A 26685-nucleotide genomic window follows, 5' to 3' on the forward strand; every position below is an offset into this window, starting at 1 on the left:
TTTTGACAATTCCATTCATTAAGCAGTTCTTTTCTGCAAAGCAGCCCCCTGTCATTCTCCTATTCAAGTGGAAGCTGGCATGGCTGCTCCAGGGGTGAGTGCCACATGGCAGGAGATATCCTGCCTGTGTGATTGGCACCTGATCTAACACAGTGTTCCAGAACAAGAAGGAAGGTTCCAACCACTACTTTCTTAAACAGTAATTCACTCCTGATTCTTGTCTGAACTTTTCTTTTCTTCAGCTGTGAGTAAAATATATATATATATATATATATATATAGTGTACTGAACTAAAAATACCTTGTAAAGATTCATGCAGGAGTTGACTTTTGATCTGAGCCCAAGGTAATGAGAAGCTTCCAAAGGAAGGAAATTATCAAGTGTGTGCTACTGTGGTTGAATCAAATTATGAGCTGGACTTAGTGAACTATCAGTAATCCAATTTAGACACAGTGGAGAGAGTATTTATGTAAGAGGGAACATGAGTCCACCATAGAACACTGACAAGGAGTAAAGCTTCATGACAAATGACAGATACAGGTGAACACAAGCCAGGGTCACTGGGTTTGAAAGTCCTTGGTAACCTCCATCTGCACAAGCTTCAAACTAGAGATGCTGAAAATTTTCTCTGGGCTTCCAATTGCTCACAGAAGTTATTGTGAATAAGTTGTCTAATTCACAGATTCAGTAAGAATTAAGCCAGATAACGTGTATCAAAAGCTTAATGTATATTATAAATTGAAAACTCTAAATCTTAGCTGAGAAAGATGGTGAGAGACAGTCATTGACAACTAAACACTGGCAAAAATAACTGTGCGCTTGAGAGTGTAATTATGCCTTCAGTTTTCTACAAAAGGATTGCAAAGTGGGCGGGGCCATATAATCAAGACTTCTCTTCAAGTGCAGAACTGAACTGTGGGGGGGAACAAGAGTAGGAAAGTGGAGTGTCGTACAACTGAACCAGACAGGAGGCAGAAGAGGGGCAGAGAAACTCTTCAGTGTCAAGTGTGCTGACATGGAATGTAAACAAGAGACTATGACAAATTATTCATGAACAATTTCTGTTTTCCCTGAGTTACTCAGAACAGAGAAGCAGAAGACACCCCCCCCCCCCAAAAAAAAAAAACCATCTTTAGGAAGGCCTACTACAATTCCAAGACGATGAACAGTTGTTTAATTCTGGATTTGTCAGTGTGTCCCAGAAACAACAGATCCTAATCCCAGGAACTTATAAATATTCCCTTGTGTGCATGCTGGCAGAGGGGTGTGTGTGCATCTTCTTGATGTGACTGAATGGAAAATCTTGAGATACATGAAAAAAAAATCTATGGAAAGGAATATAGAGGTGCATGAGAAAGCAATGTGTCCACAGAGGCAGGAATCAGACGGATGCGGCCAGAAGCCAAGGGATGTGTGTTGCCATTCAGTGCTGGAGACAGCAGAAGACTTCCCCAGAGACCTGGAATAGGAGAGGATCTACTGGGAGTTTTATGCTTATATACTGAAGCAGGATTTGGACACTCACTTCTAGTTCATTGAGAAGATAATATTTAAATGGTTAAATAGCTTATTGGTGTGGTGATCTGCTATGGTATTCAGAGAAATCTGATACAATTTGTCACTGGGATTCTAGGCAAATATAGCTTGATATAATAAAACCATATTGGGTATAAGATGAAATGGCCAGAAAAAAAAAAAAAAAAAAAACAACTAGCAGGCGGTGTTCTGGAATCGCTTATGATATGCAAATAAATGGCTCAGATTTTACAATGACACAAATTGAAGTAAGAGACATTGGAAGACTAAGGCACTCATTGAGCCTTTTGAGAAGTTTGCATTGGGTGAAACTGATCACCATGGCAGCAGGTTACCTTTATGATGGAGTGTGCTGGATAGTTTATGTCAACTTGAAACAAGCTAAAATTATCTGGGAGGAGGAAACCTCAATTAAGAAAATGCCTCCATAATGTCTGGGTGTAGGCAAGCATATAAGGCATTTTCTTAATCAGTAATCAATGGGGGAGGGCATAGCTTATTGTGGGTGGTGCCGTACCTGGACTGGTGGTCCTGGGTTTTATAAGAAAGCAAGCTGAGCAAGCCAAGAGAAGCAAGACAGTAAGTAGCACCCCTCCATGTGTAGCAAGAATTTTAAAAGGTCTTATTAATAAAAACAAACCTGGAGCCAGGTATTGGGGTTAATGCTGGAAGATCAGAGAAGCAGAACAAGCCACAGCCGCCTCACCTTGCCAGTTCCTCAGCTTATCCTGTTTCTTCAGACTGGAAGCCTCTCAGCTGAACTGTGCTGCTCAAAAGCCTAAAACCTTAACAGGCACTAGTTCCTGGAAGTTCTCATGCCTTATATACCTTTCTGCTCCTGCCATCACTTCCTGGGATTAAAGGTGTGTGTCACCATGCCTGGCTGTTTCCAGTGTGGCTTTGAACTCACAGAGATCCAGGCAAATCTCTGCCTCTGGAATACTAGGATTAAAGGCGTGTGCTATACCACTGCCTAACCTCTATGTTTAATATTGTGGCTATTTTGTTCTCTGACCCCAGATAAGTTTATTAGGGTGCACAATATTTTGGCGAACACAATATCACCATGTTCATGTCCTCTCTATTAGCTCTTGCCTCCAGGTTCTTGCCCTGCTGGAGCTCCTGTTCTGACTTCCTTTGATGATGAACAGTGATATGGAAGCATAAGCTGAATAAACTCCTCTCCAAGTTGCTTGTGGTCAACACGGCAATAGAAACACTAATACATGCAGTATGTTTCTAATTATTAAAAGCAGGTATTTATGAGAAAAAAAGAAATATCACTTTACTCTGGATTCATAAAATATTAGGAAATTTCATGTTGATAATAATTATGCGACAAATATTTCCCCATAATTTCACAAATATTCCTTTTCTTGTTAAATATAGTCCCTTGGGAATTGTCTTGGAAACACTCTGGTAAAATAAAAATGAAAATAAATGAATATATTGCTTGCTACATACTTATCACATTATATTAATATGGCAAACTGTTCTTTATGTTGATATTTTCCCAAAGGACTCTCAATCATAAATTGTCTCTTATCCTTTTCTAAATTTTTCTACCAAGGGTTAACTTATTTCAACTCAAATTTGATTCATTAAATATTCATATAGTTCCATATCCCCCAAATTAAATATTGCTTAAACCTGTATATTAGTTATAAAACAGTAAATAGCCAAGTTTAAAACATGAGAGATGTAGTAAATATGTGTTTAACATGACAGATTTTAATTTAGAAATATGTCCTAAAATAGAGTCAATATGGGGAGTTATTTTTCAATGTGCTAAACTGTCCTTCAGAGTATTTAAGAGTCCAATATATATTTCATGCTATGTGATTTCTAAAGAGTCTTCTAAAGTAGGCTTCTGTTTTCTGAGTGGAGTCATTAAATAAAGTACTTCCAAAGTAGGGTTGTATTGGCATTGACATGTACAGTTTTGAGGGTATTTGCCTAGCACGAGTGATATATAACAGTGTTTCTGCAGGTATCTTATTAGTTCATTATGCACTGCTAACTCTCCAAATCATTTCAAATCCACTGCTTGAGGAGGTGTCCATTGATTTTTCTAAAATTATTTACTGAGTTTGTAGTGCCAGGCTCTGAAGTAGCTGCCAGAACAGTCCTGGCCGCTGCCCTAGCACTTGGGAGCTTCCAGACAATTAGCAGATAATAGGAAAATCTGATTGCTGTTAGAATCCAAACATATAACAGGGAATTTAACCTTTTTATCTAGTTCATAGAAAGTTTATCAAAGAAATATATTTTGGACAGAACTGAGAGTAAGGTGAAGGCAAATAAGGAGGGATACTGGGTAGTGTCAAAGACAGAGGAAAGAACATTCACTGTGTCTGCAGGAAAGAGGATGGCATGCTGTTATAGAGATGGAAGCTGTGAACCTAACAAACTTCAAAAGATGAGAACTGTGTACAACTGCTGTCGAGGATTTGAAGGGAAGGTGAAATTCTCAGGCTATGAGTAAGAAGGAGGTAGTATGGGATTGAATTTCCAGGAGTTGTTTGTTTGTTGCTTGGTCATGTTGTCAGGAACAGACAGAAAAGGATATGTCTAAGACAAAGATGAGAGCTGCTTGATCTTTTGTGGTAAAAGTACAAATGGGAAGAAGTGCAGACACCTGAAAAGACAGTCCTGGCACTCAGTTTGTTATACACAATATCAGACAGAATAAAAATCAAGGTTTCTGGCTTGAAAACTGAACAGCATTGGGGACATCCTCATACAGAGAATGATAGAGAAAAGTAAATGGAGAAAAGTCATCCTGAGAGAAAGAACAATAGAGGAATCATTTTGAGAAAAATTCATAAAGTTACCATTGGCAAGCTTATCGATAAATTTAGCTGAAAACATCCATTTGCTAGTTTACATAGTCTAAAGCTGGGGTTAGAGATGTGGGCTTCCTATATTTTCCAAACACTATCACTAGTACTGGTCATCATACAGAGAAAAAAAGGAGCTTTAGGTTTCATTTTGTTGTTGTTATTTGTTTTGGTACTTGTAACCTGTTATTCTTTGGGTCATCCTTAGCTCTTAAACATTACTGAGAATATGTAAGTAAAGACTCTGCAAAGAGAGTGATAGAACCTAAAATAAATGGACCTCAGACTTTTAGGAAAGTTAGCACAGGAGAGGGAAAGTTATTGAAATCCATGAAAATATTGAGGTAAGAACTAAGGCGGGGGGGGAGAGTTTTTTGAGAGTGAAAGGAGACTCCACAGGCTTTAGCTGTGTTACCTCAATGCACAGATGAGCAAGACAAAGAACCTAATCACACAGGTGCTCATGGGACAGCAGTTTGATTAGAGCATTAGGTACTAAAGCCCCACTCCCGATTACCAAAAATAGGACATGATAGTAGAGAGTAATACGAGTTTTCAAGATTATCATTTTATGATGGCATCAAAATGAGTAAGCTGATAGCATATGAATAATCAAGGACATCCTTCAAAACCTTATAAGTAAATGAGTTGAGAAAAGTTCTATCTGATTCACATTTCAGAGTACAACCTGGGGTATGAACAATCCTGAAGTCTTTGCTGATTCTTTTTTTTTTTTTTTTTTTTTTTCAGAATATGTATTTGGGAGAAATCCAGGAAGTGTTCATGAAAGGAAGGAGGTAAAGATGCCTTAAAGGGTGCATGGGCATAATGGAATACCTGTAGTAATTTATAATATTAAATTAGAAGAGAGGAGAGATTTAGTGTGGGTTAAAAGTTTATGTAGGAAAGGGTAGAAGGTGGGCTAACTAAAACTAAGGATGTATAAAAAAGCTTTATGAACACACACGCCTTTATAAGCTACTTATCTACGTACGTATGACTGTATGTGAGATCAGAGGTATTCTGCATGTGAGAATAATACTGCTCCAAGAAAACATGAGTTATTAAATCAAAATGTTAGTAGCAACTATGGGACACTACCCTATGAATTACTAATCATGGACAGACACTGCAGAGGCCTCTCCTAGCAGCACAGGTCATTGCCAATGCGCTTGATTAATCACAGAACAAGATGGTCCAACCTTCTATCTGAAGTCACCACAGGCTTTGGCTTCGAGGACCTAGAGAAATCGATCTCAACTAACTAGGAAAATTTTTTCCTGCTGTGTAACTTTCAGAGTCCTGGAATGTGCCATGCATGGTCCTGGATGCAGAAAAATCGTAATTTTTCTTATTCAGCATGGTATTCTGCATGCTACAATACCAACCTGTATGAAATGATGTTCTCACTGCTGCAATATTGGCATGTTGTAATAGTAATAGTAACAGTAATAGTAATAGTAATCAACTATTTCTCGATAGGATTGGAGGCCTGTCCCTGGGAGAGAATTTGTGCCTGATGCTGTGAAACTGGTCAAAAGGTCAGGGGTAGGGAGGTCACTGGCCCCGGTGGGAACCTACTGCTGTTGTTTTACTAAACACTCATGTTGTCTAACTGTCCTCTAAATAGTTATCTTTATGCCCATATGTTACTGCTGCTCTCAACTGTTTACAAAGAATCTTGTTTTTACAGTGAGTACTGATTCATATAGAGACCTTACACCTGTTCAAAGAGTTCAGAAAAAGTGGCTGTGAATGAGTAGAAGTGCTCAAACATAGATGGGACATCTATTTTAACCCCACTCCCAAAGCTCAGGGAACATTTTTAAAGCAGGGATAAAAAGAACGTAAATGCCAGAGCAAGGGGAAGCATCCTGTGAAATGCCATCTTCTGAACATGATGGAGACATCATACTTATAAACTCACAGTAGCTGTAGTTACCTGCATGTGACCTGTACATGATCAAGACATTCAAAATTCCAATGGATGTTCCATGGATAGCTTTAATTTTTTTTTTAAAAAAAAATCAAATCATGTTGCTCATCTATTTATTTATTATTCTCTCTCTCTCTCTCTCTCTCTCTCTCTCTCTCTCTCTCTCTCTCTCTCTCTCTCTCTCTCTGTGTGTGTGTGTGTGTGTGTGAGTGTGTGTGTGTGTATGTGTTTGTGTGTATGTGTTAGAACTTTGAGAGTGCCACAGTGCAAATCTAACAACCAGAGACTTCCCTGCAGTGGCTGGGTATCTTCTTCCTCCATGTGAGTAGCCTAACCTGTTGAACCATCTGGCAACCTTGAATGTAGTAGTCTAAAAAAAAAACAAAACTTCATTTTGTGACATTTATTGTCATGTTTTAATAATAATAATACTCAATGTCTGGGATTTTCTTATATTCCTCACAATTTCCTATTTTGAATATTTGCTCTTGGAAAGCAATGTTCAGAAGAGATGTCCTTGAGAGGTGATTGTATCTTAAGGTCACTGACCTCTTCAATTGATTAATCTATTCAGGGTTAATATGTCATTGGACTATTCGGAGATATGAAACTTTAGCAGATGGGTTCTACTCAGAGTAAGTTACTGGAGGTATGTCTGTAAAGAATTTATTTTTGCCTTAGCATCTTCTTTTCTTTGATAGAAATAATCTAGGCCAGTAATGGCCAAACTGAATCTCTACTATTCATACCTCTTGAGCTATCTCATCTCATGAGTCTGTTGTGCCTGGCAGATTTTTTGTTTGTTCATTTGTTTTTGTTTTTATTATTATGTGTCTTCTTGAAAACTGGATTTGGCTTTATTTTATTTTCAGGTTAAAAATGGTAACTATATGTCTATTAAACTTAGTCATGTCAAGCCAAACGATTTGCTCAACTTTAAGAAATAACATGCCTTCTGTCATTTCTGAAAATATTAATTCTTAATATAAAATGAAAAAATAAGAAAAATAAATAAGCATTCTTACTTGAATGCCAGCTCCCTCTGGCACGGTGATCTTCCAAACACAATTCAAATTGTTGTCATAAGGCTCAGGATATCCAGGAGACAAAATAGTCCCTTTGCGCTTAGTTAAAATCCCCCCACAGGGCACTGGAAGTTAAACAGCATGAAAGCTAGTTAATTCTAATGCAAAGGATTAAAATAAGACAAAGGTCAGAGAGAAAATCTCAAACACAGAAGAGGCTTGTAAACAAAACCACATCACCTTAGGTTTTAAGACTTTAAGCATACCATAAAAATACCTACAGAAATTAATTACACAGCATTAATGGAAGAATATCTAAAAATCACACAATTATGATTAACATTTTTGTTATAAATCCTAAAACTTCATTGACTTTCTCACACACAATGTAAAATGCAATAAATCAATGCTTACACATATAGATAGAGAAGTTTTTGAGTCACTATTGGAAGTTATTTGGCACATCCTTTATTATTCTTTGAAGGGTAATGGGATCTTTTGAAAACTAATATTGATCCTGGTAGTAATTACTATGAAAACATTCATTTAGTCTACTCCATATCACAAGACTTCTAATCACTGTTGTATTTAAATTCATTTAAGTCTCTTACTATCCAAACTGACTACAAAGTGTTTTTTCTTCATCTTGTAACTGAGGAAACAGAGTCATTAAGAAGTTAAAAGATCTCACAGTAAGTAATTAGTCTGGGATTTGCATGCTGGGATTTGGATCCAAAGTCCATGTTCCTCATAGGAGAATGATACTTCATGTGGTTATTATCTGTCTAACTCCTACAAAAAAGAACAATATATTCTATGTTCTTCCTCTTAAATCTACACTGAAGCTGAAGTTCCAACCTCTTTCAGAATGTATTAGATTAAGGTCTTGTGCCATGAGTGACTTTATTCAGATTCTGGGCATTGCCTAATTCATAACTCTTGAATCCTCTGTCCCTTTGAGAATGTTCCTCAAATTCATCAGAATGTCAATGTCTTAATCCTCGAAATGCAAACACTACTGAGTCTAAAATGCTTTCGAAAAATATGCAGAGTATTATTAACATGAAGAAACTAGTATATTGGTTAAAATATTATAAATAATTAACATGTTATACTTCCTTTGGTTACAACTATTATTATTTTGAATACTAAGGTGCTCCGTTGCTTGAACATTTTTCCAAGTTTGGCTATGATGGTAGCTATAATTAAAATCAAATAAAACATATGGTTTGTATGAGAGATTGGAGAAGGAGAAAGAAAAAGATAGAAACAGAGGCAGAGACAGAGAGACAGACAACAGAAGTAAAGGGAAAGACACCTGGGAGGCCTGAGGTGGTCTCTCGGTGTCCTGCTCTCCTCTGCTTTAGACCTTTGAGACAGGGTCTCTATCTGAATCTTATGCTATGCTGTCAGCCATCGAGCTATTCCTGTTCCCTGAACATTTAGATTATAGGAATGCACAGTGGTGAGGGCTGGGATTCAAAGTACGATTCTCTTGCTTGTGAAGCATACAGTTGTACCTACCAAGTCATCTCTCCTTTACACACATGTCTATAAAGAGTTTTAAATCAATGGATCAGTTTTGTGACACTTCTCAAGTCAAATGCAAAAATCCAGGGTACTTGCCCAAAAGGGTACTGTAAAATTTTAACAGGCTGACAATTGCTTAAAGTCATTTGGTGGGTTTTTTGTTTGTTTTTATTTTTTCTTTAATTTTATGTGTGCAGATGCCCTCAGAGGCTAGAAGATGATGCTAGACCCCTTGGTACTGGAGTTACAGGTGTTTATAAGTGTCTCCCTTTAGAGCAATAAGCATTCTGAACCAGTGAGCTTATGTCTAGACTCCATCTGCTGTTTTCTTATACTACAATGCTGGGGTTAAAGAAAAATCCAATTAAATTAGTCAGAAAGTATTTTGCACCTTTAAAAATATCAACAACTCTTGTATAGGGCACAAAAATATCCTGGATGGATTGGAAAAGGAATCATTAAATATTTGCTTCAAAAATAAATGGTAGATGATAGACAGACAGACAGACAGATAAATAAATAAAATAATAAAAGAAGGAAAATGGCTCACAAAGAACTTTCTGATCCTTGGATGAATTAAAACACTGCATTTCTTCTTTTACACCTTTATACTATTCAGCCAAATTCCCATTTTCTTTGCCTGACATAGTACATTGATCATAACCCAGGCTTCCCTGTATAATTTATATATAATATATACTTCCAAGTTTCTGTCAAAGTGATCTTTCTAAAGTTATAAAATGGCATGTTACTTCTCCATGGGGGAAAATATATATATATATATATATATATATATATATATATATACATATATACATTCTATTTCATCAGTCTTTCTCTTTCTAATTAATTGTCATCCCTCAGTGAATACATTTACTTACATATCTTTTCCAAACACAAAGTGTTTTCCTCTGGCCATATACTCTTCCTCCAATATGCACACTGCTCAGTCTAAATCGCAAAATTCCTATGTCCAAACAATACCCATTCTCTCCTACATCACAGTGGATGTTACCACCACTCACTATTCTTATGCCATAAAATTAAGACTCATCTTGATTTCTCATTCTTGCTATCGCATTTTCTATTTCTACCTTCCACATTCAATCTCTCAACAAATCCTGTTAATTCTCCTTTAAAACATATGTGGTGGACTAGAGGCACGTCTCAGCCAATAAAAGTGCTGTAGTGAAAGCCTGAACCAGTCCCTGAACCCAGGTTAAAACAATGCAGGTGGCCAGGGTACGCCTTTACTCCCAGCATTTGAGAGGCAGAGGCAGGCAGATCTCAATGAGGTCGAGGCCAGCCTGGTCTACAAAGTGAGTTCCAGGACAACCAGGATTATTACTCAGAGAAATGCTTCCTCAAAACACCAAATCAAAACAACAACAACAAAACCCAATGCAGGTGAACCAGCCTGCATCTGTAGCTGTCCCAGCATTCCTGCATCAGAACATGTAGCAGACAGAAAAATGGCTAAGAAGCTCCTGGGCCTGGAGTGTGCAAAGCAGTGTCAGGCACAAGAGAGATCCTGCTTCAAGAAGGTGGAATTGAAGAAGAGACTCCTGAAGTCATTCTCTCCCTTCCACACAGGTATTTTTGTATGTGTGAACCTGTACTTCCTCATGCATGCATGCACACACATATGCACGCACACACAAGAACACACACACAATAACACAATAGTAAAGAAGTCAACAAAAAGTATACCCTGACTCAAATCTCATTTCCAGGACTCTGATCATCCTCTGTAATTTACCTTTCCTTTTTTCCTATGCAGTCTTATGACTTCCACTCTCGTATTTCATTAGAGTGATTTTTCAGAAACATATCCTTTCACATTCCACTCAGTGACTCCCTACACCATTGTATTCGCCCTGGCCATGGCCTTCAAGGATCCCTACCTTTGTTTGCCTCCTCTCTGTAGGGACCTTCTCTGTGTATAGTGTTCCAGACACCTGTGGACCTTCTCATGTTTGTGTGTGCCTCTACTCAAGACAAAACAGGGATCTTACTACCAACACAAGAAAAAATAATTCATCTACCTTCTAGTGCTGATTTCAGAATTCAAAATTATATTCCATGTAAATATTGATAATTGCTGTTTAACACCACAGGCAATAAGTCTTTCTTGACTGCATGTAAAGATAAACAAATGGGCCCATCAAGGAATGAGAGTTGAGGCTGGGCAGCAGTGGCACACGCCTTTAATCCCAGCACTTGGGAGGCAGAGCCAGGCACATTTCTGTGAGTTCGAGGCCAGCCTGGTCTATAGAGTGAAATCCAGGACAGACACCAAAACTATACAGAGAAACCCTGTCTCGGAAAAAAAAAAAAAAAAAAAAAAAAAAAACTGAAAGGAAAAAAAAAGAGAAAGAAATGAGAGTGAGACATGTTTAAACAGAGAGAGAGAGAGACAGAGACAGAGAGAGAAAAATAAGAGACACACCCCTTCAAAAATTTCTCATTTGGACCAAAAAGAGATGAACTAGATAGGTGGTGCCATTGCCTTGAGACACTTAAGTGAATGTGATTCTGGGTCTGGAAGGCACTTGAAGAACACAGCAGATAATAGTGATGGGATAAGCAGCTAATTAAAGACTTTTCCCCCAAGGGGTGTAGGTGTCACTGCCCGGCCTTTTCAAAAGAGACCTCCCACCGACAGAAGCCCTTCTACCTGAGGCCTTCTATTGTCAAAGCTATTAGTGGCTGCAGGGGGTTATTTGAATCTCCAAGTCTCAGAGCAGGACAGCCTTGGGGCTTTAGACTGAAAAAAAAAAAATCTTAAGAACACTGAAGTGTAACAGGGTCAAATTTGAGGATGAAAGCTCTGTATCTAGCCGAACTTTTATGATTCATTTTTACCTGTTTCATAACTTTAAATTTTTTTATCAAAGTTATAATTCATGGTAATTTATCCATGAATTGTTTAGATTGAGGCTTTGTACAAGATTTCACTTGTCTATATGCCACTGCTTCCATTTTTCCAATCTTTTCATTTTTGTGTAGTTTACCTATATAACTTTTTAAAAATTCATTTTACATACCAACCACAGATCCCCCTCTCATCCCTCCTCCTGCTCCCCTTCCCTTACCTCCACCTCCACACTTATTATCTCCTCCTCCAACAGGGTAAGTTCTCCCATTGGCGGACAGCTAAGCCTGGTACATTCAGTTGAGGCAAAGCCCTTCCCCGCTTTATCAGGGATGAGCAAGGTGTCCGACCATAGGCAATGGGATCCAGAAAGCCAAATCATGCACCAGGGATAGATCCTGACCACACTACCAGGGCCCCCTCAAACAGACCAAGCTATACAACATGGAAAACCTCAGATGTGCTCAAGTAAGCATCAGACCGATCAAGAATATGGCTATGTACAGCAATAATGAAATTTGACTGCATGAACCTGTGAGAAGGTAGCTAAAGTTGTTATACCTCCACATGCATTCAGGAAATTATCAGTTGTTTGCTGAAATCCTGTCATTGAACAAATGCTCACTGCTCAGCTTTTATGTATCAACAAGGTCCTCTTGGTTGAGTATAAAATAGTGTATTAGCAGGGAAAATGAGATGGATTCAAGTAGATTAAAAAAATTTTAACAAGCACAAATGCTATATATGCATAATATAGTGGATGTTCCCATAAACAAGAGTATGGAGAATGGATGGAGGATGAGAGGCACAAAGCTGTTTTACAAAGGACAGTTGGAAAGTTTCAGTATGAGTCTTGAAAGAAACAATGCTGTGAGATAAGAAAGCATGGAAGAATAGTGTATTCTAATTCGTGGGAACAGGGAGAGCAAAGGCTCCAAGCAGGCTATAACTTACATAAACAATGTAAATTCAAACTAAACACAAAAATCAAAGAGACTACACAGGTATAAACTTAAGATAGCTCTGTGCTGACTTTCATATTAAAATTGTTCATGCATCACGGATTTTACTTAAAAACATTAGACACAATCATTTGTATTCAAAATACTTATTTTTAGATTCATTCGTGTCTGCTTCATATGTGCGAATGTTTTGCCTGCATGCGTACCACGTTCACGCAGGGCCACTGGAGGCCGGAAGGGGGCACTAGAACCTCTGGAATTGGAGACACAGCCTGATTGGTGCTGCCCTGTGAGTGCTGGGAATCGAACTTGGGTCCTCTGCAAGTGCAGCAAGTGCATTTAATTGCTGTGCCCTCTCTCTAGCCACCGTATTCAGAAAATTTTGAAGTTGAAATATCTACAGTTTAACATAGACTCATTAAGTAAAAAATACAAAGTTTAAAGTCTCATCTAAATATAATACAAAACAGATCAATAGTATTTGAATAGCAATTTATCCTGAGATAAGTTTGTTGTTAGCCATAAGCCAATTAGTACTAGTAATACATAGGAGTGGCCTAAACATAGAATAGTTTCATGGAAAATGTGAGGGAATATAAAGAGTTGGTAGATCTCAGACAAGTCCACAAAGTTTGAGAAGAATCTTTTTTTTTGATGCTCCTTCCTCTTGTCCTACTGGAGCTGGGGTCCTGGATTCTGAACCTACCAGAGCAAAGGTGATATTTTCTAAACACATAGGTAGAAGAGGGATATAAATAAATAGCTGCTTTAGCTAAACACATGAGATTTTTTACATGGGTCCCAGGGGAATTGAGAACTTGACATCTTAGCTTAGGGATGACCCCATAAGCCTTGGTCACTTGGTCATAGCTGTGTTGCTCAACTATCCATAGACATGTTAAACACTTTGGAGTGTTTGTGTTGGCCTTAACTTTATCTAATCTTTCTATTTCACTTCAAGACTGAACACACCAAAGTATAACTCAGATATGTGCAAGATTTAGAAGAACATCATAATCAAACAAATTGTCAATTATTAACTTTTACAAAACTTTGTTCCAGACTGCCTGAGGATGTCATGGGCTTTCCTATGTTGCCAGAAACCTGAGGAAGGGCTCAGTATTTTTGTGGTTGCTGTTGTTTTTGCTTATAGTTTTTGTCATGTTTTAATTTTGTTTTGAGACACAGTTTCACTGTGTAGTGCTGGCAGCTGTCCTGGAACTCACTCTGTAGAGCAGCCTAGCCTGGAACTCCAACATCTGCCTATTTCTGCCTCCAGTGTTGGGATTAAAGCCTATGCTACCACCACACTGGCTGAAGGACTCAGCTCCTGACCTGACACCATATCACCTTTCTGAATTTTCTTTATCTGACTTATTCTGTTCTGCAATCAGATTCCGATAACAAAAGAACTGCACAATAAACATCTTATCACAAGTGTCCAAACTCCCCTTGTACACAGCAGTGAAGTTCTTATTGGTGACAAGGCCCTACCAGGCTGATGCTAAGATAATGGTCAGTGAAATGATGTTCTAAAACAGCCACCTTTGTAACTCTTAAACTTCCCCATCCCCTTCCCCTTTCCTGTATCACCAAAGACTCTCACTCACATATTGTAAACAGTACTTCTCTGTTTTGCTCACAATGTCATTATGGCTAAAAACCATTTCTCTGCCTTCACTACCATTCATTCTTTTGATTAGCCTTTGAGACAGGGAGCCAAAACCTGGTATGTTGGGAGGTTGGACTCTGGCCTCTGTGGTACGTCTAGTAACACTATCTTCTACTCTGAGAGCAGGAAACAGTTTGTGTTGAGGTTTTTCTTGGCATAGCTCATGTTATAGCTTTCATAGGTTGAAGTTACATGACTGCAGATCTTCCTGGCAAAAATTTCAACCCAGTGAATCTCCTTCTATGGAGTAAGAGGCATAGATCCACTAGTACAGTAGGCATCTGTCCATCTAAGGGGTTCTGTGTAGGCTCCCATTTTTGGCAGTTCTCTGCCTGGACAAAGCTGTTCTTTGGGGCATCTTTTATTTCTATGTGGAAGCAATTAGGATAACATTATCTTGCTGTGGATTGGCATCTTTTATTTATATGTGGAGGCAATTAGAATACCATTATCTTGCTGTGGAATAGCATATACATTACAACTGCCCGAGACCTTATCTGAGTAGCTAAAGAGCTCTGTGACACAGCTTAAAGTAGATCCTGGCAGAGAAATGATAGAAGGTATCAGAGATCCTCCCTCTTAAATCAGCCACCTTTCACACCTTAAAGTCTGGAAAGGTGAGGCAGGGATTATCCCTTGATTATTTCTGAAATAAAATCTGGCTAAATCTTCCATTGTCTTGGTCCTCCTTTTTGTCATATCTGACTAATCGCCCTGTTATCCTGTCAACTACCTCCTCCTAGCTTCTGTTTAAACAATAATATTACCAAACATCCCTTTGTATTCTCTTAAAGTTGCCTTCTGAATACAATGGTCTTATTCCAATTCACAAGCAGAAAGTTTCTAGATTTTAAGTTGAGATTCACATTTCATTATTACATTTATTTATTTATTTATTTATTTATTTATTTATTTATTTATTTATTTTCTGAAACAGAGTCTTGCTGTGGTTCCCATGCTGGACTCAAACTTGCAGGCACAACTTCATGTGTCTGCTTCCTGGGTACCTTGGACTATAGGAGCATGCCACCACAACTGGACAACATTCTGTTTTAAATGCTTTATGAGTCACACACTTTGACAAAAGCAGTCAAGACAAACAAATTGAGTTGTACCTCCAATGTCTTAGAGATCTCCTCTGCCAAACACCCAATTCAATTTCATTATTCCCAAATTGTACTTTCTATAAAATAATATGAGTACATCTGGGCAGCTTCTTACGACTTTATAATACGGATAGCCTTCCCTACATTAGTCAACAATATGTTCCTTATTTCTATCTGAAACATCAACAGGGCCTTTGCTGAGTCTAGACCAACAGTCTCTTCATGACTACCTTATTATTCTCTGAGAATAATTATCTCTATAGTGCTTTATAGAAATGCAGCTCCATCCAGCACGTATCTCAACCATTCCAGCTTTGATCTATTTTCCAGTTCATCTTTAGAGTTCGTAAGCAGCAACCAATTACTGTTGCTGATTCTTTGACTTAGTTCATTTGCACTGCTAAAACAATACACCACAGACTGTATATCTAATAAACAACAGGCATATATTCTCATAGTTTGAGAAGTTGGAATGCCAACAATCCGTGCACTAGATGATTCCACGACTATGGAGAGCCTGTTTCCTGGTTCATATTGACCATTCTCTTACTGTGCTTTCACAGCATGGAAGGGAATGACATCTACTTGTAGTCTGTTTTATAAGAATATTAATATCATTCATGAGGTTAATACCGAATCATTTTTCAAAGGCTGCCCTAGGTGTATACAAACACATTGTAACTTACCAATTAAATATTTAAGTAGCTACAATAGATAACATATAAAGTGTGAATGTGACATCCTACCCACCTGCACCCCAGGACTTCATTTGTTGAAGGCTTAGCCTCCAGATGACACTGCTGTTTAGTTGTTATTGGATCATGAAGGAACCTAGTTCATCAATGAATCAGTCCATTCATTGGTCAGCTCAAGGCTAAATGAGCCATTAGGAGGAAGGGCAGAGCAGAAAGACATAGGCCATGAAGGAGAGAGGTGATATTGAAAGGTATAGCTCATATGCAGATCTTCCAATTTTCTGCTTGTTGGATGACTAAAAGTGGGTAGCTTTCCCCACAACGGCCTCCTGCCACTAAATGTTCTCCTCTATCTCAAGCTTATATCCATTAATTGAGCCTAGAAATTAATTCAAATCTATGAAAGTTTGTAACAAAATAACTTTTATTCCTTTAATTTGATTTTCTTATGAATTTGAAGAACTAACCAACATGACTGTCACAAGACTTTTGTTTAGCATTAAGCAGGACTAGATTATATTACACCATTTATATTTTTACATTTTATAGCTGGCTTTCACTTCCTTTCTTCTTCAAGTTATAAGTTGTATTCATTTTTTACTTTTTTCTGAATCAGCTAGTTTTTCTCTTCTGTGTATTTTCTTTTTGGAAACCCTATCATGTTTTCATGTTTTGATGAAAAAGAAAATGTTTCCCCTCATAAGGTAGTATTTTAATTCTTTGGAGTCACAAAGAAAAGAGAAAAATCTGAGTAAAACTATTGCTTTGTACCTATTTAAAAGAAAATTATAATTTCTTTAATTTAACTTTATTTGCATTTTATTAATTTTATTATTAATGTTTACATGGAGCAACTGATGAAAACAAATTTTACTGTAATTCTAAATAATTTCATAATGATTACTGTTACAATAATGTTAAAAGACACAAATTGTAGTCTTATTGGAGGAGGTAGTTCAAGAGCCCTCTTTTATACCATAATGATTATAGTTAATGACTTTTATTAGGAAGATAGAAAAGTAATTTCCCAATAGATTGTTTGAAGATTTAAATATGTGTTAAAATATTTAAAACTAGGACTGTCTAATGTTAGGAACTAGGTGCTCCCCAGGCCTTCCTTCAGCAACTCAACACTAGCAGTTGTATCATCACCAACCGCCCAATGAGAAATGCTTACCCTTTAAAAGGTCCCTGCCATCACAGACCACAATCTTCCTCTCTCAATCTCTGTCTCTGTCTATCTATCTATCTATCATCTATCTATCTCTATCTCATCTCACTGTCTCTTTGTCTCTCTGTCTAATCAACATTCTGAGATGCCCTTTCACGCACTCTCCCTGGACTCCCCAAAAACAACTCTTGCATGAAATCTGTTGTGTGGTGTGATGTCTTCTGCATTCCTTAGCTCCAATCTACCACAGTACTTCTCCCACTAAACTCTAACCTCTTAGCTGTTTTGACAGTTATTAAAAATGCCTTAGACTGAAAAATCTTTAAACAGAAGCAAACCCAATCTAACAGCACACTGGAGATATTAATCACTATATCATCCTAGGAAGGCAAGGATGGTTCAGCATTTACCAAGGTAAATCTGATACCTCATAATAACAGAAACAAGGACAAAAAAATTATACAATCATTTCAATGAATTCAGAAAAGATATTTGACAAATTTCATGATGAAAATGTGGAACAAATTTGGCTTACAAGGAACATACCATAATATAAAAAGTAATGTATAGTAAATTAATACCTAATATATTGAATAAAGAGGTAATATAAACAGTCATAAGATCTGGAAAAAGAAAATCTGAGAACTTTTCCCACTTTTATTCTGGCTACCACAAGTCATAGGCAGAACAACAAAACAAGAAAAAAATGAAATGATAAAAGAAAAGAAAAAAACAAATGAACAAAAAGAGCATTTAACTGGAAAAGAGGAAATCAAATTGTGATGGCAGATGATATGATCTATCTTTAAAAAATATCAATTGACTACTAAAATCAATAAATGAATTTATCAATTTCAAGATACAAAATCAATAAGCAAAAATTAATAGCACTTAATAACTACAAATGAATAAATCAATAGCCATCTAGAATTAAGGAAAGAATACCATGTCATTACCAAGGGATAAATTTTGCCTAAATGTTGTAAGATTTTTACAATGAAAACTCAGAATACTGCTGATAACAATTGAAACACACATATACAGAGAAAGGGAGGTAGAGTATTAAAATAATGATTGATAGAATTGATAGAAGGAATAATCCAGGATGACAGGATAGGCAAAGATATTTTCGATAAGACTCCTAAAGGACAAGAAACAATGGCAAGTATAGAGGGCATTCTGTAAAAGTGAAAAGTTTTTCACAGAAGGGAATTATCAGAATATAGAGACAGTGTAGAGAACTGGAAGAGACATTTTTGGATTATCCATTGGAGAAGGAACTTATCTGATTAAAAAATGGGCCAAAATTATGCACAGTCACAGAACACACAAACATATACACTCACCAATGCAAGTAGGTAAGGAATCATTCCACTGGGCCAAAGAATTGGGCACTGTGTCACACCTAATGGCTCTGGAGCCATGGAGGATGTATCCTGGGTTACATTCAAAGAGGACCAATGAACCAACGGCAAAGTCATTGCCCATCCTTCTTCCAAACCTTGGCTCAGGCACAGAACTGCACTGTGTAGAGCTTGTTCTAGGAACGGCTGCACAGAAAGAAGTTGGTTTAATTTCACGTGTATCAGACATATATTGCTTTCAAAATGTAACTACCTACAGAGGCTCAAAAATCTCGTTTTTTTTCCCCCATAATTAGAATGATTAATTTTAACACATATCTAAATGTTTCAAGTTCAATAAAAATAAAATACAATTTAAAAAGAATGTTGACCTTCAAGATATTTTCTTTAAAAATTTTAACTTTGATCCTTTAAATAACATCAATTATGCTACTTTCTCTCTTATGTTTTAACTAAATTCTTATCAATACAACAAAGCAACTTTTTTTAGATAATGCAATTTACAGGATCAAAAGTGGTTGTATAATTTTCTGTTTCGATTCCCAACTACAGAAAATAATTTAGAGTACATGAAATATTTTCCTGTTGTTTCATGTACTGGATCTGATTAATACTAACTAGATATTGCAAACATGTTTACAAACTTAATTTTCAATGTATGTTTGTTACCAATGAAGACAGTAATTTCAGTCAGATTAAGCAGAATATAAGTCAGACAGATTAACAACAATATTTATTTTTAATTCATCAATCATACATAATAAAATTTGAGATGGTGTTTATAATTTGTATGCCCATCAATTGTGCCTTTTTTGATTTAATAAAGTAGAATGATAACAGGATGTTTTTTCTTTTTAAAACACATACAAATGTGATTAAAGAGATTGACAATAGTCCAAAAGAATGGCATGAATTCCAATAGATTAAGCCCTCTAGCATGACTTGAGGAAATGCAACTAAATTTTCTCAGTGCCTTTGAAGATTCACAGTACCACAATTGTGTACAGGGGGAAATATTATGATAAAAGAGTGTATGTTACAGCCAACTGAAAAAAAAGTGAGATGAGGGAGTTTAATAAGAATACAAAATCACAAATATTCATACATTTCTTAGTAGGAAGGTACAAAGTAATTTTGAGAAGAACTACTACATGATCATATACAATTGATTCATATATTTCAAATGATTCTTGATTTAGTTCAATGATACTATAAAAAGTTGTCCATAAAAGACAAGAAAAATCATGGAAATTAACATTTAATGTGGAAAATTCTTAGTAACTGTGCAGAAAGTTCAATTTTACTGAGAGGATAAGAAAGTATATTTTTCACGTGGAGCAACATTTACCTTAACTAAATAAATTACAACAAAAGTCCATGTGTTTAATTTAGAGTGGAAGACCATGAGAAAAAAAAATGAGAATAGTCAAGAATAGTAAGGATAACACAGGTGTTTTGAAAACAAAATGTTGGGAAGGAAAGAAGGAAAATTCAGGCATTTCAATTAGGAAACGTGATGGAACAATGCATTCTTTTTAAATTGGGTGAAGCAACAATGTTGTAGGAAAGGATTCATGAGGTAGGTGTCAGTGTACAACTACTTAATGCCACTTTCCTCTGTCCTCGACAGTTATGAGGAGAGCATTGCACAACAACTGAGCACAGCATGGAAATTGATATCATTCCTTAGTGTGTTTCTAGACTACAGTGTCACTTACCTTGATAAACAAAGTGAAATCCCTTAGCTGTTATGGGTCCAACTGAAGTGAATCGAATTGTGATCTGATTACCTGAACTCAGTGGAAGTGACTCTCCTACTCAACAAAACAAATACTCAGATATCATAAATAATCTCCAGTCAGTAAACTAATAAACTACAGCATTTTACACTGTCATTTGAAAATGTCAAACTAGGTTCCATCAAATTACTTTAAAATAGCCTACTGCTAGCAATATAATTTCTTTGGGTTCAGCTTCAATTGCAATTTTTTTTATCAGAAAGCTTTAATTACATTTTAATACATATGGCTCATTCTTAAATATTTTATAGCACATGAAACACCACAGATTGTGATTAAGTATTGTATTTATTTTATTACAGTCCTAGAAAATAATTAAATTTGTCTCAAGCTTATAAATTACTATTAAATTGTGGTTTTATTCTTAATAACAAAATCTTCAGTTTACAGTATTGCTAACATGGATGACATAGATCTCAACTCTCTCTACAATACTAATCAAAGTCAGTCTTTAACCAATAGCTGAGGAATGGCAGTTCTAGTAAAGGATACCTGAATGGGATCCCGAGAGGGAAGATAACAGAGGAGACTGCTGAGTTGGCCCATCAAACACCTCAACAACATCGTGGAGGGATGTCTGGAAAAATACAAACTGGCCAAACACCACTGATCAACAGGAACCAGGAGAAGCAAACCAATCACCAACCATCCAAAAACAAAAACGAAAAACAAACAAACAAAAGAAAATAGAAAGAGGAGGAGACAGAGAACAAAGGATTACAATATAATAGTAATCTGCAGGTTTTGTGCTCTTGTTTTGTTTTGTTTTTTGTTTGTTGTTGTTGTTGTTTTTGTATTTTCTACCTTTAAATGAGGACTGGTGCCAACTGGTTCCTGACATGTATTTCAGGCCACCAAGATAATGAGCATGATTTAAGGCAGTCAAGTTTTCAGAAGACTATCTTTTTAAAAAATAATAAATGGATATCACATTTAATTTAATTGGAAATTGTAGAGTCATTACAATTTAGTATTTATCATAATTACTTTCAGAATTTTTTTCAGCTTTTTTTTTTTTTTTTCTTTTTGGTTTTATTGAGACAGGGTTGCTCTATGTAGCTTTGGAGCCTATCCTAGAACTTGCTATGTAGCTCAGGCTGGCCTCTAACTCACAGAGATCCATCTGCCTCTGCCTCCAGAGTGCTGGGATTAAAGGAGTGCGCCACCACCACTCAGCTGTTTTTCTCATAGTTTTATTTCACTCTGTGACTTTCTTTTTCTAACTTCCTTCTCCTCCTTTAGGTAAGATAGCTAAGATTTTAATATAGGGGATTTAAAAAAGGTTGTTCTCAAAATGTCATTCTATTATAAAACATAGGTTTGCTAGAAAAATATCAGCAAGATATTTTACAGATTTCGTGTTTAATTTATATTCTGTGTAAAAATGACTTCTGACATTTATTATGAATCTTCCAATGAAATGAACATAGTTTAAGATTCCTAAGCAACTAAAATGTTACAAATCTTCACAAAAAATTACTTTTTCATGGGAATATAAGTTCTGAAGTATTTCACAAAAAAAAACTTTATGAGGTTTATTATTTTCACTTATTAGTATACTTATCTGTATTCATCTTATAAATTTATATCCAGAATATATTTCAACTACATTCACAAACTAAGATTTCTACAACAGATGTTAATTCATTTTTCATGTTACACAAACAAAATATAAGAAAGAAGTGAGTAATGATAATAATTCTTAGAACTTTGCATTGAGTGAAAACATTGTGGACTTAAAAGATTATGCGTTATTCTAGTGATAAGAAACATCATAATTTTGTGTATTCAGAATCATATGACTTTTACTCAATCATCAATGAATGAGTATAAATATAAGTACATTTAATGTTTCAAGATCATATTCTATAATTCAAATCACAGTTCTGGCCATTCTTTGAGGATTACTTTGTAAATAGCCCACATAGCTGCAGCATTGCTGAGCTTGACCCGAGAACACAGGTGTGTACAGAGTACTGTGAACTTAGCTATATTCATTTATTGGCATGGAAGAAATAAGTTGGTGATCCCAGTCCAGTTCTTTGTAAATGAAGAAGAAGGTGATGAAGAAGAGGAAGAAGAGGAGGAGCTGGAGGAGGAGAGGGGAAGAGGAAGGAGGAAGAGGATATTTACCACATTGGCAGATATACTGTCACTACTTTGAAAAATGTCTGACTATCAAAGTGCTTAATTTTATGAATATTCTCCCTGAAAATATTTGCTGGAAAAATGGAAGAAATGTATGTTTCTATTACATCAGATACATGCAGTATACTGTTGAAATGGCTTACAAGTTATGTAACATTTTTGGAGTTCAGATTCTTTAAAAGATGCTGAATTTGGCCTACCATATCCCAGGCTATTTCAAAAATACCCAGAAAAAAAAAAAGAAATGGTGACTGTTTTTACAGTTTGTGTATTAATAATGGGTTTTGTATGATTGTTTTAAAATATGGCTTTATATTGTTCTAATATAACATGCCTATTACACTGAAAAAAAAAAATGGCCAAAAAGGACAAATACAAAAAACAAAAAAAACAAAATTTTGATCTCAGGAACATTCCTATATCAAGTACATTGTGCATCAATACTCCTTACAGATCATGTATTTTTCTATGTTAAAATTTGAAGTCCGTTAGAAAATTTACAGTTCAACACCATTCAACTGTCTCCCCAAATATGTCAGCGATTCCAATACTAACCACTCTCAATTTCTAAGACAACCACTCTATCCAATGCAAACGAAATATCCCTCTATGAGTATATGTTATTAGGAAAATAAGTCTGCTGTTTTCTCTTATAAGTAGGGCCCCTCTCAACTTCTTCCTCAATGGATCAGTTTTGTATAAATATCTTCCATAAATTAAGGACTCTTAGAGAATATGTGTCAATGATATGGTCACTAGCATTTTAATTTTCCTCTACCTAGGTAAGAATAGATACTGAGAATGCTCTTCCATGCACTAATGTTAGTATGCACTTATAATTTTCTGTAATTCTGAGGGAAAATCAGATAGTTGAGAGAAAAGTAATTGGGATGCATTATGGGGGCAACAAGCAAGCTACTTCTTAACAAAACTCTAATTCTGCGTTAATGTAGACAGTCGTAAATTTAAAGTAAAATTGTTGTGTATAAAGTTACCTGAAGAAGATACTGAATCATTATTTCAGAGATGGCATGATAAAAGATGTGCTTAATGTAGCATTTGTAATCCCAAAAATCATTGACACTTGCCCAAACCTGATTTCACAGACACTGTTGGAATACTTATGCAGTAAACTAATACCACAGCTTGGAACCACATACCTCATCCTCAGTCAGATGTTTTTATTACATTTATTCTTTGACAATATCATGTACATATATGGTCATTCTGGTTACTCCTGACTCTGTGAACACCATTCTTTCCCCTGTTGGGCCCTTTACCTCTGTTCATGACTTTTTCTGTTGTGTGACCTGTTGAATTTAACCAAGGACATCCATGAGAGCATGGGTATGTCCACTGAAACAGGGTGGAGTCACAAGTGGCTACATAATTGAAGAGAAGCATCCCCCAGCATCAATCAACAGCCAGTGCTTACCTAGAGAAGAGGACCCAACGAGTTCCTCAGACCAACTCTTGTGAAATGCTACTGCAGGGACCATGACATGCTGTCAGCTTATGATTCTAATGAGTGCACCATGTGCCCACAAGATAGCATTTTGAGAATTAAATGGCTACCCTAAGGTTTGTGACCTCATTTCAAGCATAAATATCTCGATTTACTTAGCATTCACACATGTAGACAACAAACTGTTGGCCTTTGCTTCTAAAACCTTTGGAATAGACAAAGGCAGGCCTTGATTGATTGAAACTAATTTAGAGAAAACCCAGTTGATATATGAACACAGAACACTACATTTCTTTGATATCGTTTTGGGTGAGCAATCTGTCTTGTACACCTGGGTCACCAGTGCTTAGCTAAGGTATAATGAGACCATCATTGTCGTCTAAATAGACATGATGTGCTTCTCTGCTTAAGTTCATTTTATCTATCCATGTATCTATCTCCCTATATTTAAATTAACTTATCAATCATCTGTATTTTCATTATATTGATTCTACTTTGAACCACCATTAACTTTTTACTGTATTCTTCATTATTTGAGATTTAAATGAAAATTTTAATATTTAATATTTTATATTTCTGAGAATCATAGAAACTCTCTCTTTAAAAATAAACCTTTAACAGCTGATCTGTGTACTGATGGCCCAGCCTATTGCCTGGACCATATTTTTTCTCTCTAGAACTCCAATTTTTCTCTACACTCTGGGTTAATTAGTAAGCTCTATGGTGTCTCTTGGTTTATAAGCAGAAATAAAATAGCTGGAACTCAACAGCCAACTTGTTTTTCACCCTCTAGAGACAGGAAGATCTTTACCTCACAGTGCAAAAGCAGGCTACCAACATCAAGCAACTTCTTAAAAGAAACAGGATTTTATGGAATTTTCTTCCAATTAAAAAAATAACAGATGTTAATGGTAACACTGTAACTCCTTCATTAGAAATGTATTTTTACTAATGTCACCAGTACTTCAACAAACCAGAAAAGGGGAGGACAGAAAGCCTAGTAAGATGAAGATTAAATACATACAATGTGCCCACAGAGAACATCTTTTTAAAACTATTTTTGAAGCTCTTATTTTCCACACATTTTATTACAGAATAAACATGAGTATAATCAGACTTAGTTAATTTCATTCTATGATATATAGGAAGGGAGTTAAATGCGAGAGTTGAAAGGGTCACCAAAACAGACAAGATCTCTGCCCTTGGGCCCCATTAACTCTATTTGTTTGTTGAAATTGCAGCAGGCCTTTGTTCTGCTTATGAAATGGTAATAGATTCACTGATCAAATTAATTACAAAGCAAGCAACACCAGCAGAGGAAGGCCACATCTTCCTCTGCAGATTGATGCTTAGTCCTTTAAACCCAATCTTCAAAGTGAGTCCCCCAAAAACCTTTCATAGGGAGTATAGGAGGGGTAGAGTGACTTCCAGGGGGCTTTTAAACATAACTATTATGTAGATTTTTTTAAAGTTCCTTTAAATAGTGGTTAAAGCACTTGGACTCCATGCAAGGGTGGGGACCAGATGCTATTGGCAGAATGCTCCCCACAACTTGAATATGCTCTGGTTCACAGGCTCATCCATGAGCAGCAAATGTAGACAGTGCAGAAACATCCTATATATCTGACATCCCAACTTCTTCATTACTAAAGCAACACTTAATTTGTCATGAAAATCATCCAAGATGAGGAATAATTGTTTTCTCGGCAACCCCAAACTGGTCAAATGCATTTTTCTTAGCCAGACTCATTGAACTTCAGAGACTTAGCCCATTCTGTTTAATTAAAGCATTTTAAATGCAAATTGATAGATGTTGTCATAGTGCTTGGATTGACAGAAAGAAATTAGCATAGCTAAATGCAGAATTTCAGGACAGAGCAATCATCACCCTGCAAACATCACTGAGCCACCTGCAGTAGCTCAGTGCCATACATTGAAGTGCTATACATATGTAACACACTGAGCAGGAGAGAGCAATCATCACCCTGCAACACAATCACTGAGCTACCTGCAATGTATAGCTCAGTGCTATACACTGAAGTGCTATACATATGTAACACACTGAAACGGGTTACTGTCCACGGGAACGTGCACTTGCTTAGAACAAAAAAAAAAAAAAAAAAAAAAAGGAAAAAGAAAAATTTAAACCTTGTCTGTCCATTCAGTTCTGTTTTGCAATATTACTAAGATGTGCCATTATTGCTGGCAAACAACATATTCATTGGCAAGCTTTAATCAAGCTCCATTGGATCCTCTACTGCGAGGTTGATCTTACTTCTGTGTCTGTCCTTGCATTGTCCAATCAACACAAATCTATCAAGTTGGTTTAGCCTGTCCTGCCCTCAATCTGATCATCATCTCCATTCTCCTGTCTCTTCAGTAATATTTATTGATCTTAGTTTCCTCAGTAACAATCTTAAATTGGTTTAGTCAGGCCATTTAATAACTTCCTGTGTTTTTCATTTAAGTGTTTTTCTTTTAATTCTCATTAAATTACTTGGCTGTGGATCCCATACTGACGGGAGCCATAAGCCTAAGTGACCCTTGACACACATGCTGCC

The 26685-nt window shown here is 36.4% G+C and overlaps 1 protein-coding gene across 6 annotated transcripts in view; it reads right to left on the reverse strand.

Annotated features, from left to right (window-relative positions):
* The window catches only part of Csmd3 (CUB and Sushi multiple domains 3), a 1154880-nt gene that overhangs the window by 146758 nt on the left and 981437 nt on the right, over positions 1-26685 (reverse strand). For 4 of the 6 annotated variants that reach the window (XM_028867965.2, XM_028867960.2, XM_028867959.2 and 1 more), the window contains 4 exons: positions 21004-21117; positions 20431-20526; positions 18695-18898; positions 7338-7462 (listed from right to left, as the gene is read on the reverse strand). In XM_028867965.2, coding sequence (XP_028723798.1) covers positions 7338-7462; positions 18695-18898; positions 20431-20526; positions 21004-21117 — 539 coding nt within the window. The remainder of the gene's footprint in view (positions 1-7337; positions 7463-18694; positions 18899-20430; positions 20527-21003; positions 21118-26685) is intronic. The other 2 variants (XM_028867966.2, XM_028867961.2) reach the window with 1 other exon arrangement.

The sequence above is a fragment of the Peromyscus leucopus genome, chromosome 20, assembly GCF_004664715.2.
Source record: "Peromyscus leucopus breed LL Stock chromosome 20, UCI_PerLeu_2.1, whole genome shotgun sequence".
Classification (NCBI taxonomy): domain Eukaryota; kingdom Metazoa; phylum Chordata; class Mammalia; order Rodentia; family Cricetidae; genus Peromyscus; species Peromyscus leucopus.